This window comes from Pleurodeles waltl, chromosome 3_1, assembly GCF_031143425.1.
Source record: "Pleurodeles waltl isolate 20211129_DDA chromosome 3_1, aPleWal1.hap1.20221129, whole genome shotgun sequence".
Taxonomy (NCBI): Eukaryota; Metazoa; Chordata; class Amphibia; order Caudata; family Salamandridae; genus Pleurodeles; species Pleurodeles waltl.
The window spans coordinates 83165664-83187744 of NC_090440.1; the positions used below are offsets into that span (position 1 = coordinate 83165664).

Below are 22081 nucleotides of genomic sequence, written 5' to 3' on the forward strand. Positions count from 1 at the left end.
CTTTATCATTACATGATAGAAGTGGTTGACCTTCGGAGGCTTGATCCAAATTCTTGACTCTCGTTCAGCCCATGGTTCTTTTGGATCCTGAAGCCCAAAGCAAGCCACCCCCTCACATGGCTTCTCTCTGTCACCCATTTTCTACACTCATGTGTCAAGAATTACATCCATAACATTATTTTTTTAATTTAAAATGAGAGAGAAAGATACACACCTACTGGCTAAATTACACAATGTGAACCCTGGAAGCCTAGGTACAATTGTGGATTCCCCACTTGGCCAAATTGTGCGATCCTAGGCAATTGTTTTATTTTACCATGCCTCCTTTTTCTTCCAACTTGAAATACATGAGTTCAGGATGTGTGCTGTTCAAAACTTTCTATTGTGCTTGATTTAATAGACTATAATGTTGCTCTAAAAGAACAAGAATCTACGCCACACAGAGGGTGCACGTGGCAATTTGCATTTTGGTTCACTGATGGCATTGTTGTAAGAGATAGTAGAGGGCATATATGTGTCTACGTTCAAGTTTAAAAACGATTAATTCTGTTAAATGCCACTCCATGCAGTGATAGAACCTGATATATTAACATCAAACGCTTCCACATCTTAGAGAAAAACATGTTTTTGAATTTTCAAGAGCTTTTATCATATTTTTACGTGGTGTTTCTAAGGACAAGTGATGCATGACTCCTCTCCTTATTTTCCTTTACTTCCGTTGATGTGTAAATAAATGGTTGCATGTTAGTGCAGAGTCAAGTAAATAATAGCCATGTGCCACTGTTCACCCAGGTGACATGTGTAAAGGCCATAAGTGGCCATACAGTGAGGCTCCTTGGTCCAGACCCATGCCATCTCCCTGTGCTTGGGGTGGGTTATTCTTAAGTGAACAGGAGCCACCCTACTCCAGTGCCACGGCTGCTCCATTCTGATCAGTCTAGATCCTTCTTCTACAGGAGCGAAACAACCAGCATCCAAGTCATTCTGCTGCCTTAAACTGTAAAAAAAATACTTTGAACTTGTTTAGCGCACTACTCACCCATTAGGGTCTCAAGGCGCTGTACGCATACTGCTGTGCAACCCCTCCTGGCTTTTCCCTGTGAGGCACCCACTCCTGGGCACCCCCAGGGTGAAGCCAGGCATCCAAGTGCTGTGAGGGCTGTTGTGGCGATTAAGAAAGCTATTGCCCCTAGTTACAGAGTGGGACCCATTAAGTAGATTAGGCACCTGAGGTGAGAATTATCTGGTCCCAGGGAATTGAGCCCAAGACCCGCGGAGGCAGGAATTGAACCCTGGTGCTGGGCCAGATCTCTGCATCAGGGTCTGCCGCTCTAACCATTGTGCCACACTTCTCCAGTGTGCCACACTTCTCCAGGCCTTGGCTGTATCAGATGCTTGGGCTCTTGAAAACAATGTTAACAACCACACAAGGATGTTTGAAGACAATTATTTAACCTGCACAATATATCATCTAAAAGAGGATCTTCCAAAATCTTCAAAGTAATATTTAAATCAATACAGAGAGTACCATAGGTGTCCAAAGTATCGCACCAGTGCATTCACCAGGAGTGAGTTAAATTGAGTAGTTTTTCCTCATGTACTATCCACAACTCTTGTGAAAATTGTGTTAGAAAGAGGTCTCTACTGTTGATTCCATCACTAGAGAGAAAGGTAGAGAAGATATGCAAAGTACACATGTTGTACAAGATACTAACACCTGCGGCTGCCTAAATGCAGTGAGAGAAAAAGGCGCAGCAACCCTGCTAAGAAACAAGTTTAAAACAAGCATTTGCAATGCAATGGGTTTCGAGTTAGCTTGAGTTAGATCTATTAGCATTGTAAATTCCTATCTGGACTTTTCTTGCCACATAAGTTGAAAATGAAAAGTGAAAAAGTTGACATAAGCGAGCCTATCCAAAACGCCATGGCCGCCGTGAGTATGAGCGCGAAGGAAAGACACAAAAGGAAAAAGAAGTTCGCTCACACTCAAATGTATCGGCAAATGTGCAATTATCCATGTAACAGGGTCCATGGCCAAGGCGGTGACAAAATTGCCCCAAGGAGGGACAAACGTAAAGCATTTACCAATGATAACAAAGGATTTTTGAAAGACAAGCCCATGAACGAGTGATAGTGATGGGCGTGCGCTGGGCCTGGTTAAAAGCCCACAGATAGATTGCAACAGGCCAGTGAGCTTGTGCGCTCGACCTAAACAGAAAACCATGCAGGCTTCATATGAGTAAGGACATCGGGACGGGGTTCCAAAAATCAGGATCTACGTGAGACTATGTTTGCTTTAATACACATTACACACATCTTTGTAGGAATCACAGGGGCAGCTATAAAAAAGGATTTCAGGGTTTTCAGAACCCTCCCTCCCTCCCCCTGCGTGAAGGAGCAGAGATGTAACTAAACTAGCATGTTCAGAGTTAAAAATATCTAACATTTCCGTGCCCTCACACATTTTTACTAGCGTGTGGACATGAATGAGGCCCTGAAGGAGGTTCAGCCATCAATACAAGGCAGGAGAATTAAGGAGGATATTGCTGTCTACAGCCACATAAACAGGACAGTACCTCCCAGCCTAAACTAAATATTTCTAAATCTAATTTAAGGAAGACTTGATAAACTACAAGCAGACTCCTGATCGGTATATTTTTATTCAATGAGGGACATGTTCCCCTTACGCTCCCTTTATACCACACTGCAAATCTGTGTACACACACGAACAAGCAAACACATATATGCATACACCAATACAAACGCACAAACGCTTCCCCATCCACCCATTAGGATATTTAACAACCTCAATGGTCCCTTATTACTTAAGATACAACCTTGGCTTGAAACATGAGGTCACAGTGGGCAGGAGGAAGCAGCCATGATTGTCAAGGTCCACTTGTGAGGCCAGATTCAGCCCTCCCCTGCTCATGGCTGTGACTGGCAGCCATTCACAACCAATAAGCAGAGAAGGGCAGTGTCTGGGGCAGGTCTTTTCCTGTCCTATTTCTTCTACCTGCTCTCCTCAAAGGTAAATCTGCCAACTTGTTTGTACGTACACATTGCATGTGGATGCAGCTTAAATAACCCCCGCATGCTATACTGCCCATATGCGAGGCTACCATTAGCCAAGCTGATGGCCTGGGATCAGGGTATCAGCTTATCTGAAGACCATTGCAGTGGTGGTTGGAACGTGACAAAGCAACACCCAGACATCTGCACCAGCCACCACTGAACTTTCGCCTCCGGTGGCATGCAGATACATTGGGGTACAATAGTAGTGGAAGTAGAGGTTATGTTATAGGGTCCGAAAGAATCCTGGAAAGCCTTCAAATACATTTTTAAGGGGGGCTATGCATGACTACCACAGACGATTGGGCTACGTACGGAGTTGAGGTCATTTCATCTGACCTGTACTGTACCCAGTGCTTAATTTCAGCCGGTGGCTGCTGGTGGTGGGCACTGGAACTTATTTTGGGGGAACAGCACTTATATCTCCACATTAGACAATTCCCTGAGGCCAAAAGAGGGAAACACAAAATAAAAAGACGGGGGAAAAGAAATACAGAAAGTCCGTCCACTAGGTAGAAAGCAGACATCTATAAAGGTGAAATAACGGCACAGAGAGTGCCTGTCAGTAAATTAAAGAGGTCTGTGGTGGATTCGGGGCTGTGCACCCTCGCCATTTGCGCTGTGACCAGTGCTTAATTTGTGCTTGTTGTTTCCGGTGCTAAGCACCAGCACTTATTTTTGATGGCCGGCGCTTCTCTTTCTGCCTCAAGCATTAGCTGCGAACAAAAGACACACATGGGAAAGACGGAGGAAGAGAAAAACGAAAAAGCTTCACAAAGGGAGGAAGCAGAAATCTGCAAGAGTGAGCTGAAGGGACAGGAGTGGCTGTAAATGGATTGAAGAGGCCCGAGATTGGTTTAGGATTAAGCTGCCTCAGTATTCCATTTTGCAGAATTAATTGCATCAGCCCCGTGTTTAAGAGGCGGGCTTTGGGTACCGTCACTTTTTTACAAATAAAGGACTGCCTGTAACTAAGTTCTGCGGGGCAGGATTTGAACCATTGTAAGGAGTGGTCTGAGACATATTCTATAATCGGATGCAATGTGTGAAATTGTACTCATTGGGAATAGACATGCCCCTGTTGAGTTCAGAGCGGAGGAAAGTTCTTTCTGATTGGGACATACATATATATATATATATATATATCTTCTAATACTAGCGTTAAAAAAAGTTCGAAGGTGGGTTTATATATGATCTGTTTGTGCATTTACATTATTTGAAGTTCACTTTTCTATTGTTGTGCCTTAATTCTGCAGCCCACCACTTCTAATAAGTTTCAAATCACCCTTTGTTTTATGCGTTCTTGAGCGAGATCACCTATATGATCTGTACAGGTATGCTCTAATACCTACATCCCACTCGTGCAACGCCAACCTCTGACAACATTCACGTTAGGTAGTATTTAAAGTAATCCATTGACAATGGTATGTTAGCCATTGTTTGAGTATGTGTGTTTTAGATATAAGTGGGATTCCCTTCTCTAGCATTGTTGAAGTATCAGTATTCGAAGGCAAAGCTTCCAACTGACCTAGCAACATTACTTCTCATCTTGCAGGACGGCTGCGCCAGAGTTCTGCTGTATCGAGGAACCAACAAAGAGATTAAGAACTACAACAGTCAGACTTCATTTCAGGTGAGAGCTCTAGCGATTTGAAAAACACCAATGCAGCTGCCCGCATGTCTGGAGTTACTAAGGAAGCAGATGGTTGGGGACACTGGGGAATGATGGACTGCAAAGTAACATTTCCAGCTCCCTGTCCTCAGCTCGGTGTGAGTTACTGGGTAAAATATACCTTCAGGGTAGAAGGAACGTGTTTGATATAAGTATATCCTACGGAGATTGGTCATGGTTTCCAGTCTGTGTGGATTTCAGAGATACTTGAATCACCAGACAGATGTTGGGGGGTCAAGCAGAAGGCAAGTAAACACAACCCTTTTCCTGTAGACAAATGCACAATTCAAGAAATTGATGTGTCAACCCTCTAGCAGAGGGCGTTGGTTAGGCAACACACAACAACTACATACTGTGGCATTTTAGGCTCTGAGCATGATGGCTCAGTTGTTCTAAAGGAACGCATTCTTATGTTTATAATTATGTTGCCGGGCTTGAGGGAGCCTACTGCACATGAATGTTTGGGCGTCCCGAGACGGCCAGCCAAACATACATGCACAGTGAGTGGGGAGTGCTGAGCACTCCCCCTCGCTGCTCTTCACCCCCGTGGCTCCGCCCCATTTACCAGAAAACGATCCTAAACAAAGTTTATGATTATTTTCTGGTAAAGGCTTTGCAGCCGCCACTGTCGGTCAATAAGAACTGCTTGTGGATCCTCCCGCTGGCAGAGAGGGGAAGGGAGGAACCGCTTCTACACTAGAGCAGAGGCAGCTAGAAGGTTTAACTTGGTGTGGCAGAGATGGGGAGTGTTAGTGTGGCAGTCCCACAGCACAGTGGTATGTCCCCTTCCGCTTTAACTGACCCCCATCTTCCAGATCAGCAGCATGAATAGCTACAATTCTATGCACTTTTCTCTAGACATGGAATCAGGTTAACAAATCAACTAGAATTAATTTGCCCGTCTGTGACAATTATGCCAGCACATTAAATCAGAGTACTAATAGATCTGATTACCTTCACAGCATGGCGCATATGAATGAGTCGGTGGAAATTTACTCGGAGATGCAAACAATTCTGACTGAAAAAGCAATTAGCGCCCGTAAGACAGTTCTGGAGAGTTAGTAGTAATAACAATAGCCACATTGTTGAATATGCTTTATTTGGATGGTTTTATTTTATCAATACAATTAGCGTTTTAGCAAAACATAGTTGACGCCTCGCAAAACACAATAAAAGGTGTGCCATGTTGGAAAAGACATACTTTACATTCAGAGACTTTTAAGGCATGGGTAAAGTGGGCTCGGGCCCAGGGCCCCAGCAATTCGGGGGGGTTGGTGGTCCTTAGATAGAAGCATATTTAGAACACATTGAGAACTTGGAGCAGTTTGCCTATGCAGTTTTTGTCACCTGGACGAAAAGGGCACGAAAAAGGTGAAAATTGATCAGAAATTGAAAGCAGTTCCGAACAGAGGCCCCAAAATGTGTTTGGCCCAGGACCCCCAACATCCTTAAGATGTCCCTCTTTAAATTGATTAAGCAGTTATTTTAGTTGTTTAGCAGCAGCTTATCTCACAGAATGTTTAATTGTTATGCAACTTCTTTGATAAAATATGCAGACTGTTGATATGAAAGTTGTTTTATTTCCCAAAGGAGGTTAGTTAATGATGTAACATTTTTACCATCTTGTTTCGTAAATGTATCTGTCATATATTCTCCTCTGTCATTTAATCTGCATATGAATGGTAAAATTGTTCTAGGGAAGAATATAGAAGCTCTAGTCAAATTAAAAAAACTTCATATAATACACATAACGAAGTGGTAGGAATTGAAAATGGGTACAATATCGAAAAGGAAAAAAACGACAAATCGGTACAGGTACGTGCACTACAAGCACATTTGTTAATCTGCCCTTAGTGGTTTATTTCATAAGATGCTTTGGTGGTACCTGGATGACGGTCAGCTCGTGCAGTGCTGTGCTATGGGAAAGGAGTGCCCGAAACAATCAACTGCAGGTGCCCCTTCATTGTGGGGCATAAAGATGAACAAATCGAAAGATGTGTCGTTACTTTGTTTCTATAACATTGAACCCCCGAGTCGGCCGTACACCACCCATTGTCCCTTCGGAGTGGACAGTGGCACTCAGTGGGGGAGAACGGGGCGGGTGCACTTCACAATACTGACAGCAGGGGCAATGCTGTGGGTATCTGCCCCGAGAGACAGAGCACCTCAGCCACTAGGCGGCGCTGGAGGCTCCAGAGAAGGGTGCAGTCTCTGACTTACCCGCTTATGTGCCAACCTCTGGGCTTCTAAGCATGGTAGGTAATGTCACCCTGTCACAAAGAAGGAGAAACAGATACACCTGTGTCTGTGCTCCACAGTTTTTGGTGTATGTGCTCACTCTTTGAGCTGGTGACAGCGCATATCTTTTCCCTGTTAAAAGGATGCTTGGCCTTGCTATGTGCCTAGCACATCCAAACAGAGCTCAGGCTGGAGCAGGGCAGTCCTTGAACCCGTTTTGACCATCTGAAGATCATGGTTTTGAATTTGAGCAATGCAGACTCAGCCTTCTAAGGTCAGTAGATTCACTACTGTTTCTTGTGATACAGTAACGCCTCTCATTTACAGCACTAGAAAAGGCAGGAGAGTGGTATGAAGTGCCCGCTCTCTTTCTCTCTCTCTCTCTCTATATATATATATATATATATCGTTTAGTAATTGGGCAACATGCCTTCAAACCAGAGCATGGACTATTTTGGTCACCCCACTTTACAAAGTGTTTGAACTTACAACCTTATGTATCGACCCATTTCACTATAGACAGATAGGGCCTTCACGAGTCTGGTGGTCACTTGACCACCAGATTCGCGGATGGCGGTTGGACAGCCGCCATATTTTGACCAGAGATCCCGGCGGTGTGGCGGTTGCGGAGGTCCTAATCCGCCAGGGCAGCGCTGCCCGGGGGATTACAACCTCATTCTCTGCCAGCTATTTTATGGCGTTAGCACTGCCATGAAAAGGCTGGCAGAGAACGGGGTCATGAGCAGTACAGGGTTCCCCCTGGCCAGCACCCTCACAATGTTTACTGTCTGCTTTGTAGACAGTAAACATTGTGAGGGTGATGGTGCATGCTACATCCAACAGCATTACGAGCGGCTCGATTATGAGCCGAAGACTTGCTGTAGGTTGTTTCCCACTAGGCCAGTGGGTGGAAACTGAGGACAATCTTAATGGGCCCGGTGGGGAGGTAGCCGCTATGGTGGCAACCTCACTGTCTGAAATTCGGCGGATGGCCTAAACTATCCGCCAAACTCAGAATAAGTCACATAATGAGTAAAACCCTCAGATACTTCAGACCCTAAATCTTGTTGGATTTAGACAGTAGTTTGAGTGGCAGAGATCAAGCGCCTGAAGGACCCTTGTACATTAACCGCCTTGCAGTCACGTAAGCATCTCCATGTCCAAAAGTATCAGGAAATAATGCATTATCATTATTAAGATCCATTCCTGCACAGCAATTATAATGTACCTATTTTGACCAACTGAACCATCTCTGGGAGGGTTTTCATATCATTTTGCTCAACCTGTATTGTGCTCCAGTTATTAAGTCTTTTACTCGGTGTGCAATACAAGACAATTTAGTGCTTTATAAGCTCATGAAATCAATACAATAAATCATAATTATGCCTGGTTCTGGGCTGCCTACAACAGGATGCAGGCTTCAAGGAAGACGTAATTGGTGACTGGGGAGTCGGCAGCGCACAAAGTCGATGTTGGAGTCTCTGAGCCATGTTTATTACACTGTGGCGTTCTACAGACTCGTTCTTATGTACTTAAAAAAGGGATGATCTATTGCCCTGCAAGGCAGCATCATTATTTCACTGGGAGGTGCAGTCACTGTGTTCAGCAGGACTTTGCAGTCATTTCATCAGTAAGGTGGGAAGTCAACTTATAAGGTTAAATGCAATTATACATATGTATTTCAATATATAGATGATACGCTATGACTAGCTGTGTATCAATCAACCAATTACAATGTTTATTCATTTTTTTTCTAAAAGCATAAACATAATACACAAAATGATGACGGTATTAGTGGCATTTCTAAACACTGGTAAAGTGACAATAAGTTGATCAATTTTAAATTAGTAGGAACATAGACTAAGGGTATAAGTATTGATTGATATATAATATAAAAAGAAATGGAGCCAATATGCAGTCTGGACACACCCTTATGAAGATTTAAAGAATCAATGGATCCCCCTCAGCCCACATCTAACTCTGGCAGTAAGATTTGAGTGAAGGGCACAATGGAAATTAGCAGTATTAACATCTACACCCAAGTACAGCATAAAGGAACACAGTTTTCTATCATTGACACAACTAAAAGTCGAACTGAGATCCATAAATGTCATGCGGAGAGACCCCTGTTTAGCTTTATGAGTGATAAGGTTCAGATGCAAACATTGGCCCAACCCAGCTGTAAATCCTTAGTGAAGATCAAATATGGTTATCACTGGCCCAGCTGGTTAGCTCCATAAGAATGCTACCTGCTAGCTTTACAATTGAGTCAGTTAAGGAAACTGACCTATAACCATTGGGGTCACTTTTGTTACCCTTTTTGAAGACTGGAACAATCAAAGAATTTGTCCAGGAGAGTTGTAACCTAGTGTGTGCTGCAGCAGTGAGTGGTATAATTATAGGAAACACCCAGAGGTTGGGGTCCTACTTGTATATGTCAATAGGGACCCCCAACAAGGTTTGGAGCATTTCCCTTTGGACTCATATTATTCACCTTACTCACTTCTCCACAGGTGAAGGAGATCTCCAGGGGACCCAAAAGAAGAGGGAAACTAGTCTGTGTGTAAACCTAGTGCACTATCAGCATAATGGTAGAAAAAGTCAATAATGAATTTACCAGTATATGAGTCCAAAAGGAAAGAATATTAACATCCTTCTAAAAGGTAGTTTTTACTAACCGCCAAAATGACCCACTATCCTTTAATGAGTAAACCTGACCTAATCAATCCCTCACTTACTATCAAATGACTGCTCTTCTCTCTTTAATCGCCTTCTTATATCTTAATCTACATAAAGACGCTTCAGAGCCCAAACAAGGAGTTTATGAGCCAGAAAAGCAATGGGCAATAGAGCATGCTTGATCAAACAATTTAGGATGTTCGTTCAGTTTAACTTTATAGGAAACGGTGAAAAGCCTGTTGGTAAGCAAATTCTGCTGAAAGAAGTTAACATCACACTAGGTGGGGAATCCGTGTAAAGGTAATTTAAAAAGTCCTACAAATGATGAGATAATAATAAACTGTTACAAAATTCTCTGTATTAATATTAACCCAATGACGCCTATGAACCCAATCCTGAGTGGTTTCAGACCATAAATGGGAAATAACTTGGTTTCATTTATAGAGCCCCCAATAAAGAGAAATAGATAAGGGATTGTGATCACTAAAATTACTTCTGCTGATTGTACAATCCCTATTCAAGAACCCCTGGTGAGGGAGGTAAAAATATCATCAGTGGTACTAATATGTCCCCTGCCAGAGAACATAGGGAGGATAATAGAAGGGCATTTGCCCAGATCACAATTAAATACTAAATCAGCTTCATGAATTATGTCATTCATAGCAGGAGTGACTAAAGTGAAAAGCACTGTTAGGCTAAAAGTTGCAAAATTGGTAATTGATCTGACAATCGGTCATGCACTGGGGTAAGTTAAAACTCCTCTATGAGGAAAATATAAAAGCTAAAATTCAGTGACCTTTGATGCTTCCTGGTTTTAATAAAATACTTGAAAAATGTAATGATCAAGAAATGAGGACGCACTGTTGTGTTCAGGGGTCCAATTTTAACTTTGTTCTGTGTCTGTTTTTTAAAATACTCACTCCCTGTTTTTATCGAGAGGCGCCATCTTTTGGGCAGTGGTCTAGTGTTTTTGGCACAGTCATGTGCTCGGCCTATAAAATAACGGCTGCGGTGTGGAGGAGGTAATATGTACTATACTGTGGGGGCTGCTGGGAACCTATTGTTGACTCTCTGTTGGTGCTTGGATTTAATGCACTGCTCACACTTTTGAAGTCCCTTTTGTGTTCAGGGGACTATTTTTAACTTTGTTCTGTGTCTGTTTTAAAAAAAAATGCAATTCCTGTTTTTTTTGAGAGGCTCCATCTTTTGTGCAGTGCTTGAGTGTTTGTGGCACAATTATGTGCTCGGCCTCTAAAATATGGGCTGTGGCACTGATCGGCAGCTGGCGTGAAGAAGGCCCACCAAAGGCAAGCCCATCTGCATCTGTCTGCATCCCGTCCATGGCTAGCACCAGCCACTATGCCAGTTTGAACCTAGAAGGCTCCACATGCATTTGTCACACTGCTGCAGAACTCTGTGATTCAAACATGACTATTTGTATGTCTGCTCTATTGCAAAGCATGAGCCTTATATTCTTTAGCAAATGCAAAACCTTTCCACAGTTTGAAAACGAGGGCATCATGAGAAAAACTGGCTCAGCTAAGCACCAAACTAAAATTAAAGGAGCACTAATTAATATTTGCTCTTTGCATAAGCAAACGTTAGACATTTTTAACCTCTTAATTGACCTACAAGTTGATGTTTATTTTATGACTGAAACCTGAATGAGCAAGTACATATCACCTGACATTGAAATGGTGTTTCATGAGAGCTATGTGTGTCTGTACATAAGGACAGGGTGGGTAAATTGGGTGGAGGACTTTCCATTGCTTAGAACAAGGACCTCAGATGCTCTATATTTCCTGTAGAGGATTTCATGGAGGCAGAATCAATTGACTTCTGTATATCTCCCTCTGCTAGCTTGTCCTTTGCAGGAGATTTTTCAATTCATTTGATGAGGCAATGTCACCCAGTGTAGTCAATTTTGCTAACTTCATGGTACTTAGAGGCTTCGCTTCTTCATGTGAATGTGGTAGAGGATGGATTAGCAAGATCCTTTTTTTAGACATCCTGTGCTTCATCTATCACTGCCTCCCTTGGGACAAACCCATAAGGCAGGACACACTATCAACCTGATTCTTTTTAATACTTCCGTTATAGAGGATACCTTGGTGGACGTTATATATTTGGACCAGTTATCAGTGCCATTTGCCTGGCCTTCCCTAGGTTTCTAGATAAGAAACTCTTGAGAGTGTCCCCCCTAGTGAGATTTTGGCACAATGTGTCGATCTCAGATCTGCAGGGTGCGATAGAACTTTCCGGACCAATTCTATTCGGGAAACTCAATATGGATGCTCTTGTAGTGAACCAATAGCTCTCTACCACTGCGGATGTTATTGCCCCTGTAAAAGCTAAGGGCATAAAGAGGCTTTTGCCATCACCTCCCTGATTTTCCCCAGAGCTCTCTACGGAAACAAAGCATTGTAAAAGGCTGGAAAGACTCTTGAGGCGTCACTACCAGGATGCTGACAAAATTGTTTATAAACAACTTTAAGTAAATACTATAATAACATTGAAGCGGCATGCACTTTCTTCCATACTCAGAAGATCAATGCGACAAACAACAACTGTAGGAAGTTGGCTCTGTATATTCTATCTCAAAGTAAGAGATAGTGTGCTCAGAGTCCAAGGGTTCCCCTTAGAGGTAAGATAGTGGCAAAATTAGATAATTCTAATGCTCTATTTTGTGGTAGTGTGGTCGAGCAGTAGGCTTATCAGAGGGTAGTGTTAAGCATTTGTTGTACACACAAAGGCAATAAATGAGGAACACAGACTCAAAGACTCAACTCCAGGCCAATAGTTTTTATATAGAAAAATATACTTTATTTTTAGAACCACAAGTTCAAGATTTTAAGTAAATACATAAAATGTAAGGTACTCCACATAGGTAACTTAGGAACTTTGAATTAGAGCAATAAAATATAAATTTTTTGTTAAAATGTCAATAAGCTATTTTAAAAATAGACACTGCAAAAATCAACAGTTCCTGGAGGAGATATGTTTTGGTTAGATTGTGAGGTAAGTAAGACACTTATAAGTCTCAATTCCTGGGCACAGACAGCCCACCATTGGGGGTTCAAGGCAACCCCAAAGTTACCACACCAGAACTCAGGGCCGGTCAGGTGCAGAGGTCAAAGAGGTGCCCAAAACACATAGGCGTCTATGGAGAACAGGGGTGCTCCGGTTCCAGTCTGCCAGCAGGTAAGTACCCGCATCCTCGGGGGGCAGACCAGGGGGTGGTTTGTAGAGTACTGGGGGGGACACAAGTAGGCACACAAAACCCACCCTTAGTGGCACAGGGGTGTCGGAATGCAGTGTGCAATCAGGCGTTGGGTTTTGTATTGGATTCAATGGAGGGACCCGGGGGTCACTCTAGCGGTGCAGGCAGGGCACAGGGGGGCTTCTCGGGCCAGCCACCGACTGGGCTAGACACAGGATCGCCTGGTGGTCACTCCTGCACTGAAGTTCGGGTTTCTTCTGGTCCTGGGGGCTGCGGGTGTAGTGCTTGGTCCAGGCGACGGGTCCCTTGTTACAGGCAGACGCGGTCAGGGGGGGCCTCTGAATTCTCTCTGCATGCGTCACTGTGGGGATCTAGGGGGTTCGTCTCAGGCCACACACGAGGTCGCAGTCGCTTGTCCTCCCTGTGGTGTTGGTTCTCTGGATCTCGAGCCGGGGGCGTCGGGTGCAGAGGGTGAAGTCTCACGCTTCCGGCAGGAAAAGTGAAGTCTTTGAAAGTTGCAGAAGAGTTGAGGTTTGTTGGGCAGAGCCGCTTCTCACTGGAGTTTCTTAGTCCTTGGGTTCAGGGCATCCCTCAGAGGCTTCAGAGGTCGCTGGTCCCTGTTGGATGCGTCGCTGTTGCAGTTTTTCGAGTCAGGAGACAGGCCAGTAGGGCTGGGGCCAAAGCAGTTGTTGTCTTCCGTCGTCTCTCCAGGGCTTTCCGGTCAGCAGTCCTTCTTCTTAGTTCAGGTTGCAGTAATCTGATTTCCTGGGTCCTTGGGTGCCCCTAAATACTAAATTTAGGGGTGTGTTTAGGTCTGTGGGGCAGTAGCCAATGGCTACTGTCCTGGAGGGTGGCTACACCCTCTATGTGCCTCCTCTCTGAGGGGAGGGGGGCACATCCCTAATCCTATTGGGGGAATCCTTCAAACTTAAGATGGAGGATTTCTAAAGGCAGGGGTCACCTTAGGGGCTGTCCTGATTGGTGGGTGACTCCTCCTTGTTTTTCTCATTATCTTGTCCAGTCTTGTCACCAAAAGTGGGCGGGCAATTCCACTAGCTGGGACGCCCTGTGGCGCTGTAACAAAAGGGGTGAGCCTTTGAGGCTCACCGCCAGGTGTTACAGTTCCTGCAGGGGGAGGTGAGAAGCACCTCCACCCAGTACAGGCTTTGTTCCTGGCCACAGAGTGACAAAGGCACTCTCCCCATGTGGCCAGCAACTCGTCTGGTTGAGGCAGGCTGGCAGAAACTGGTCAGCCTAACACTAGCAGTCGGATTGGAATTCAGGGGGCATCTCTAAAATGCCCTCTGGGTGCATTTTACAATAAATTCCACACTGGCATCAGTGTGCATTTATTGTGCTGAGAAGTTTGATACCAAACTTCCCAGATTTCAGTGTAGCCATTATGGAACTGTGGAGTTCGTGTTTGACAAACTCCCAGACTATATACTCTTATGGCTACCCTGCACTTACAATGTCTAAGGTTTTTCTTAGACACTGTAGGGACCTAGTGCTCATGCACATATGTTCTCACCTGCTGTATAGTGCACCCTGCCTTAGGGCTGTAAGGCCTGCATGTCGAATTAGTCATTTTCTCCCCACTAGCACACACAAGCTGTGAGGCAGTGTGCCTGTGCTGAGTGAGGGGTCCCCAGGGTGGCATAACACATACTGCAGCCCTTCAAGACCTTCCCTGGCATTAGGGCCCTTGGTACTAGGGGTACCATTTACAAGGGACTTATCTGAGTGCCAGAGCTGTGCCAATTGTGGAAGCAAAGGTACAGTTTAGGGAAAGAACACTGGTGCTGGGGCCTGGTTAGCAGGGTCCCAGCACACTTTCAATCATAACTTGGCATCAGCAAAAGGCAAAAAGTCAGGGAGTTACCATGCCAAGGAGGCATTTCCTTTACAAAAACCCGAAGACGATTTTTAAAACTGTTTCTGTTTTTATGGACCCTAAAGGTTGCACACTGACTTTTGATGCTAACCCCACTTTATGCCTAGTGACTTCTTTTGTTCAAAATACAGCTTAATTTAACATCCACTACTTTGGCGATGCACATAAATTTATGCTCTGTAGCCATGCACCCCCCCAACACACAAGCTCCTACAATTTAGTAGTAAAGGAGTGTTTTTGGCTAATAAAGGCTTTGAAGAAATTCTTAGTTTTTTTAGCCTGGGAAGCCCAGAAAACTCCTGTACAAGTGTTCACTCTATCTAGATTGGACAATGCCAGTGTTTATATATCGGGGCCTCTCAGCTTTCCTGATCCAGCGCCTGCAAGTAGTGCAGAACAAAGCAGCACATCTTTTATTCAATCTTTCCAATCGCACATCAACATCTTCATTTTCAAAAAACCTTCACTGGCGGCCTGTCAATAAAAGAATCAATTTGAAAGCTTTAATGCTTGCTCATCAGACCCTGCAAGGAGTTGGACCCATTATCGGAAAAGAAGACTACAGTTCTATTCTCCCGGCAGGTCCCTTCGATTGGGAAAAGCACAACTAATCACACTCCCATGTTATAAGAGAACCAGGTGAGGTAGCTTCTCCATCTCTGTGCATGTTGCATCGATCTGGAACCTTCTACCTGCCCATCCCTGAAACATCTCAAATAAGAATGTCTGCCATAAACACCTGAAAACACACCTTCTCAGCCTCTAGTTGCCACTACTCTTTTTATACCACTCTTGTAGCAGGACACTCTCTGGGTAGCTGTGTGCAGTACAAGAGCATTCATTCATTCAAGCATGACAATTCAAGGAGAGTGCTTTCATGGTAAGAAGGCCCCCTTCCTCCCCTCCTGAAGTGCAGAGGTAGCCAGTGTCAAACAGAAGATATTTTGATGTAACCACATTTCTTGAAAGCGTATATTGTATAAAACCTGTCCAAAAGAGGTCCATTCAGTGTTGTCAATTTTGATTGAATAATCACAATATTTAAATAAAAAATGTTCAACTTAACCCGGCTAGAGGTGTGGTAAGAGGGGTAAATTAAGGGCAGTATCAGCTCAAGCAGTGCTCTCAGATGGGACATTGTTCAAGTTAAGTCAATCATTATTGTCCAAGGCTGATAAAACCTCAAATCAGATATGTGTGGCTACAGCAAAATTTGGCATAACATTTAAAAAGCATCTTTCTGTTAAGGAGCTAAACTGCAGAGCTTATCTATGTTTACACTAGTAACTTAACCCCTTCGCTGCCAGACCTTTTCCCCCTCCTGTGCCAGGCCTATTTTTGCCTATTTGGGGCAGTTCGCGCTTAGGCCCTCATAACTTTTTGTCCACATAAGCTAACCAAGCCAAATTTGCGTCCTTTTTTTCCAACATACTAGGGATTCTAGACGTACCCAGACTTTGTGGGTTCCCCTGAAGGAGGCCAAGAAATTGGCCAAAATACAGTGAAAATTTCGTTTTTTTTAAAAAAATTGGAAAAAGTGGCTGCAGAAGAAGGCATGTGGTTTTTCCCCTGAAAATGGCATCAACAAAGGGTTTGCGGTGCTAAACTCAGCAGCTTCCCAGCTTTCAGGAACAGGCAGACTTGAATCAGAAAACCCAATTTTTCAACACAATTTTGGCATTTTACTGGGGCATACCCCATTAGTGCAATTTTTTGTGCTTTCAGCCTCCTTCCAGTCAGTGACAGGAATGGTCATGAAACCAATGCTGGATCACAGAAACCTAAACATTTCTGAAAAGTAGACAAAATTCTGAATTCAGCAAGGGGTCATTTGTGTAGATCCTACAAGGGTTTCCTACAGAAAATAACAGCTGAAAAAGAAAAATATTGAAATTGAGGTGAAAAAAACATCAATTTTTCTCTACGTTTTACTCTGTAACTTTTCCCTGCAATGTCAGATTATCGAAAGCAATATACCGTTACGTCTGCTGGACTCCTCTGGTTGCGGGGATATATAGGGTTTGTAGGTTCATCAAGAACCCGAGGAACCCAGAGCCAATAAATGAGCTGCACCCTGCAGTGCGTTTTCATTCTATACCGGGTATACAGCAATTCATTTGCTGAAATATAAGGAGTAAAAAATTGCTATCAAGAAAACCTTTGCATTTCCAAAAAGGGCACAAGATAAGGTGTTGAGGAGCAGTGGTTATTTGCACATCTCTGAATTCCGGGGTGACCATAGTAGCACGTGAATTACAGGGAATTTCTCAAATAGATGTCTTTTTTACACACACTCCTATATTTGGAAGGAAAAAATGTAGAGAAAGACAAGGGGCAATAGTACTTGTTTTGCTAATCTAGGTTCCCCCAAGTCTCCCGATAAAAATGGTACCTCACTTGTGTGGGTAGGCCTAGCACCCGCGACAGGATATGCCCCAAAACACAACGTGGACACATCACAGAAAACAGAGCTGTTTTTAGCAAAGTGACTACCTGTAGATTGTGGCCTCTAGCTCAGCCGCCACCTAGGGAAACCTACCAAACCTGTGCATTTCTGAAAACTAGAGACCTAGGGGAATCCAAGGAGGGGTGACTTGTGTGGCTCGGACCAGGTTCTGTTACCCAGAATCCTTTGCAAACCTCAAAATTTGGCTAAAAAAACACATGTTCCTCACATTTCTGTGGCAGAAAGTTCTGGAATCTGAGAGGAGCCACAAATTTCCTTCCACCCAGCGTTCCCCCACGTCTCCCGATAAAAATGATACCTCACTTGTGTGGGTAGGCCTAGCACCCGCGACAGGATATGCCCCAAAACACAACGTGGACACATCACAGAAAACAGAGCTGTTTTTAGCAAAGTGACTACCTGTAGATTTTGGCCTCTAGCTCAGCCGCCACCTATGGAAACCTACCAAACCTGTGCATTTCTGAAAACTAGAGACCTAGGGGAATCCAAGGAGGGGTGACTTGTGTGGCTCGGACCAGGTTCTGTTACCCAGAATCGTTTGCAAACCTCAAAATTTGGCTAAAAAAACACATGTTCCTCACATTTCTGTGGCAGAAAGTTCTGGAATCTGAGAGGAGCCACAAATTTCCTTCCACCCAGCGTTCCCCCACGTCTCCCGATAAAAATGATACCTCACTTGTGTGGGTAGGCCTAGCGCCCGCGACAGGATATGCCCCAAAACACAACGTGGACATATCACAGAAAACAGAGCTGTTTTTAGCAAAGTGACTACCTGTAGATTTTGGCCTCTAGCTCAGCCGCCACCTAGGGAAACCTACCAAACCTGTGCATTTCTGAAAACTAGAGACCTAGGGGAATCCAAGGAGGGGTGACTTGCGGGGCTCGGACCAGGTTCTGTTACCCAGAATCCTTTGCAAACCTCAAAATTTGGCTAAAAAAACACATGTTCCTCACATTTCTGTGGCAGAAAGTTCTGGAATCTGAGAGGAGCCACAAATTTCCTTCCACCCAGCGTTCCCCCACGTCTCCCAATAAAAATGATACCTCACTTGTGTGGGTAGGCCTAGCGCCCGCGACAGGATATGCCCCAAAACACAACGTGGACATATCACAGAAAACAGAGCTGTTTTTAGCAAAGTGACTACCTGTAGATTTTGGCCTCTAGCTCAGCCGCCACCTAGGGAAACCTACCAAACCTTTGCATTTCTGAAAACTAGAGACCTAGGGGAATCCAATGAGGGGTGACTTGCGGGGCTCGGACCAGGTTCTGTTACCCAGAATCCTTTGCAAACCTCAAAATTTGGCTAAAAAAACACATGTTCCTCACATTTCTGTGGCAGAAAGTTCTGGAATCTGAGAGGAGCCACAAATTTCCTTCCACCCAGCGTTCCCCCACGTCTCCCAATAAAAATGATACCTCACTTGTGTGGGTAGGCCTAGCGCCCGCGACAGGATATGCCCCAAAACACAACGTGGACATATCACAGAAAACAGAGCTGTTTTTAGCAAAGTGACTACCTGTAGATTTTGGCCTCTAGCTCAGCCGCCACCTAGGGAAACCTACCAAACCTGTGCATTTCTGAAAACTAGAGACCTAGGGGAATCCAAGGAGGGGTGACTTGCGGGGCTCGGACCAGGTTCTGTTACCCAGAATCCTTTGCAAATCTCAAAATTTGGCTAAAAAAACACATGTTCCTCACATTTCTGTGGCAGAAAGTTCTGGAATCTGAGAGGAGCCACAAATTTCCTTCCACCCAGCGTTCCCCCACGTCTCCCGATAAAAATGATACCTCACTTGTGTGGGTAGGCCTAGCGCCCGCGACAGGATATGCCCCAAAACACAACGTGGACACATCACAGAAAACAGAGCTGTTTTTAGCAAAGTGACTACCTGGAGATTTTGGCCTCTAGCTCAGCCGCCACCTAGGGAAACCTACCAAACCTGTACATTTCTGAAAACTAGAGACCTAGGGGAATCCAAGGAGGGGTGACTTGTGTGGCTCGGACCAGGTTCTGTTACCCAGAATCCTTTGCAAACCTCAAAATTTGGCTAAAAAAACACATGTCCCTCACATTTCTGTGGCAGAAAGTTCTGGAATCTGAGAGGAGCTACAAATTTCCTTCCACCCAGCGTTCCCCCAAGTCTCCCGATAAAAATGATACCTCACTTGCGTGGGTAGGCCTAGCGCCGGCGACAGGAAACACCCCAAAGCGCAACGTGGACACATCCTAAATTTTGGAAAAAAACAGAGGTGTTTTTTGCGAAGTGCCTACCTGTAGATTTTGGCCTCTAGCTCAGCCGGCACCTAGGGAAACCTACCAAACCTGTGCATTTCTGAAACTAGAGACCTAGGGGAATCCAAGGAGGGGTGACTTGCAGTGCTCGGACCAGGTTCTGTTACCCAGAATCCTTTGCAAACCTCAAAATTTGGCTAAAAATACACATGTTACTCACATTTCTGTGGCAGAAAGTTCTGGAATCTGAGAGGAGCCACAAATTTCCTTCTACCCAGCGTTCCCACAAGTCTCCCGATAAAAATGATACCTCACTTGTGTGGGTAGGACTAGCGCCCACGAAAGGAAAGGGCCCAAAACACAACGTGGACACATCACATTTTTTTATAAAAAGCAGTGCCTACCTGTGGATTTTGGCCTGTAGCTCAGCCGACAACTGAGGAAACCTAGCAAACCAGTGCATTTTTGAAAACTAGAAACCCAGGGGAATCCAAGATGGGGTGACTTGCGGGGCTCTGACCAGGTTATGTTACCCAGAATCCTTTGCAAACATCAAAATTTGGCCCAAAAAACACTTTTTCCTCTCATTTCGGTGACAGAAAGTTCTGGAATCTGAGAGGAGCCACAAATTTCCTTCCACCCAGCGTTCCCCTAAGTCTCTCGATAAAAATGGTACATCACTTCTGTGGGTAGGCCTAGCGCCCACAAAAGGAAATGGCCCAAAACACAACGTGGACACAACATATTTTTTCACAGAAAACAGAGGTGTTTTTTGCAAGGTGCCTACCTGTGGTGTTTGGCCTGTAGCTCAGCCGGCCCCAGGGGGGGGGGGCAGAAATGCCCTAAAATAAATTTGCCCCCCCAACCCCCACCCTCCCCCGCCGGGAGCGACCCTTGCCTACGGGGTCGCTCCCCCTGCGTGACCTTGGCACCAAAAAACAAATCCCCGGTGCCTAGTGGTTTCTGCCCCCTTGGGGGCAGGTTGACCTAAACTCAGCCAATCTGCCCCCAAGGGGGGCAGAAATGGCCTAAATACAATTTGTCCCCCAGGGGAGCGACTTTTGCCTGATGGGTCGCTCCCCATCTCTAAAAAAAAAAAAAAAAAAGAAAAAAAAAAGAAAAAAAAAAATATTCCCCTGGCGCCTAGAGGTTTCTGCCCCCCCCACCCCCGGGGGCAGATCGGCCTAATAATAGGCCGATCTGCCCCCCGGGGGGGCAGAAATGGCCTAAAATAAATTTGCCCCCCCAACACCCACCCCCCCCCCGGGAGCGACCCTTGCCTACGGGGTCGCTCCCCCTGGGTGACATTGGCGCCAAAAAACAAATCCCCGGTGCCTAGTGGTTTCTGTCCCCTTGGGGGCAGATTGACCTAAAATTGACAAATCTGCCCCCAGGGGGGCAGAAATGGTCTAAATACAATTTGCCCCCCCAGGGGAGCGACCCTTGCCTGATGGGTCGCTCCCCATCTCTAAAAAAAGAAACAACAAAAAAAAAAAAACACAAAAAAAAAATTGCCCTGGTGCCTAGAGTGTTCTGCCCCCCCCCCCGGGGGCAGTTCGGCCTAATAATAGGCCGATCTGTCCCCCGGGGGGGCAGAAATGGCCTAAAATAAATTTGCCCCCCCAACCCCCACCCACCCCCCGGGAGCGACCCTTGCCTACGGGGTCGCTCCCCCTGCGTGACATTGGCGCCAAAAAACAAATCCCCGGTGCCTAGTGGTTTCTGCCCCCTTGGGGGCAGATTGACCTAAAATTGGCCAATCTGCCCCCAGGGGGGCAGAAATGGTCTAAATACAATTTGCCCCCCCAGGGGAGCGACCCTTGCCTGATGGGTCGCTCCCCATCTCTAAAAAAAGAAACAACAAAAAAAAAAAAACACAAAAAAAAAATTGCCCTGGCGCCTAGAGTGTTCTGCCCCCCCCCGGGGGCAGTTCGGCCTAATAATAGGCCGATCTGTCCCCCGGGGGGGCAGAAATGGCCTAAAATAAATTTGCCCCCCCAACCCCCCCCCCCCCGGGAGCGACCCTTGCCTACGGGGTCGCTCCCCCTGCGTGACATTGGCACCAAAAAACAAATCCCCGGTGCCTAGTGGTTTCTGCCCCCTTGGGGGCAGATTGACCTAAAATTGGCCAATCTGCCCCCAGGGGGGCAGAAATGGTCTAAATACAATTTGCTCCCCCAGGGGAGCGACCCTTGCCTGATGGGTCGCTCCCCATCTCTAAAAAAAGAAACAACAAAAAAAAAAAACACAAAAAAAAAATTGCCCTGGCGCCTAGAGTGTTCTGCCCCCCCCGGGGGCAGTTCGGCCTAATAATAGGCCGATCTGTCCCCCGGGGGGGCAGAAATGGCCTAAAATAAATTTGCCCCCCCAACCCCCACCCCCCCCCCCGGGAGCGACCCTTGCCTACGGGGTCGCTCCCCCTGCGTGACATTGGCGCCAAAAAACAAATCCCCGGTGCCTAGTGATTTCTGACCCCTTGGGGGCAGATTGACCTAAAATTGGCCAATCTGCCCCCAGGGGGGCAGAAATGGTCTAAATACAATTTGCCCCCCCAGGGGAGCGACCCTTGCCTGATGGGTCGCTCCCCATCTCTAAAAAAAGAAA

At 45.4% G+C, this 22081-nt stretch overlaps 1 protein-coding gene across 1 annotated transcript in view; it reads left to right on the forward strand.

The window, feature by feature from the left end:
* Positions 1-22081, forward strand: part of SHANK2 (SH3 and multiple ankyrin repeat domains 2) — a 2270638-nt gene that overhangs the window by 903299 nt on the left and 1345258 nt on the right. Inside the window, exon 11 of the mRNA XM_069221873.1 lies at positions 4628-4705. Coding sequence (XP_069077974.1) covers positions 4628-4705 — 78 coding nt within the window. The remainder of the gene's footprint in view (positions 1-4627; positions 4706-22081) is intronic.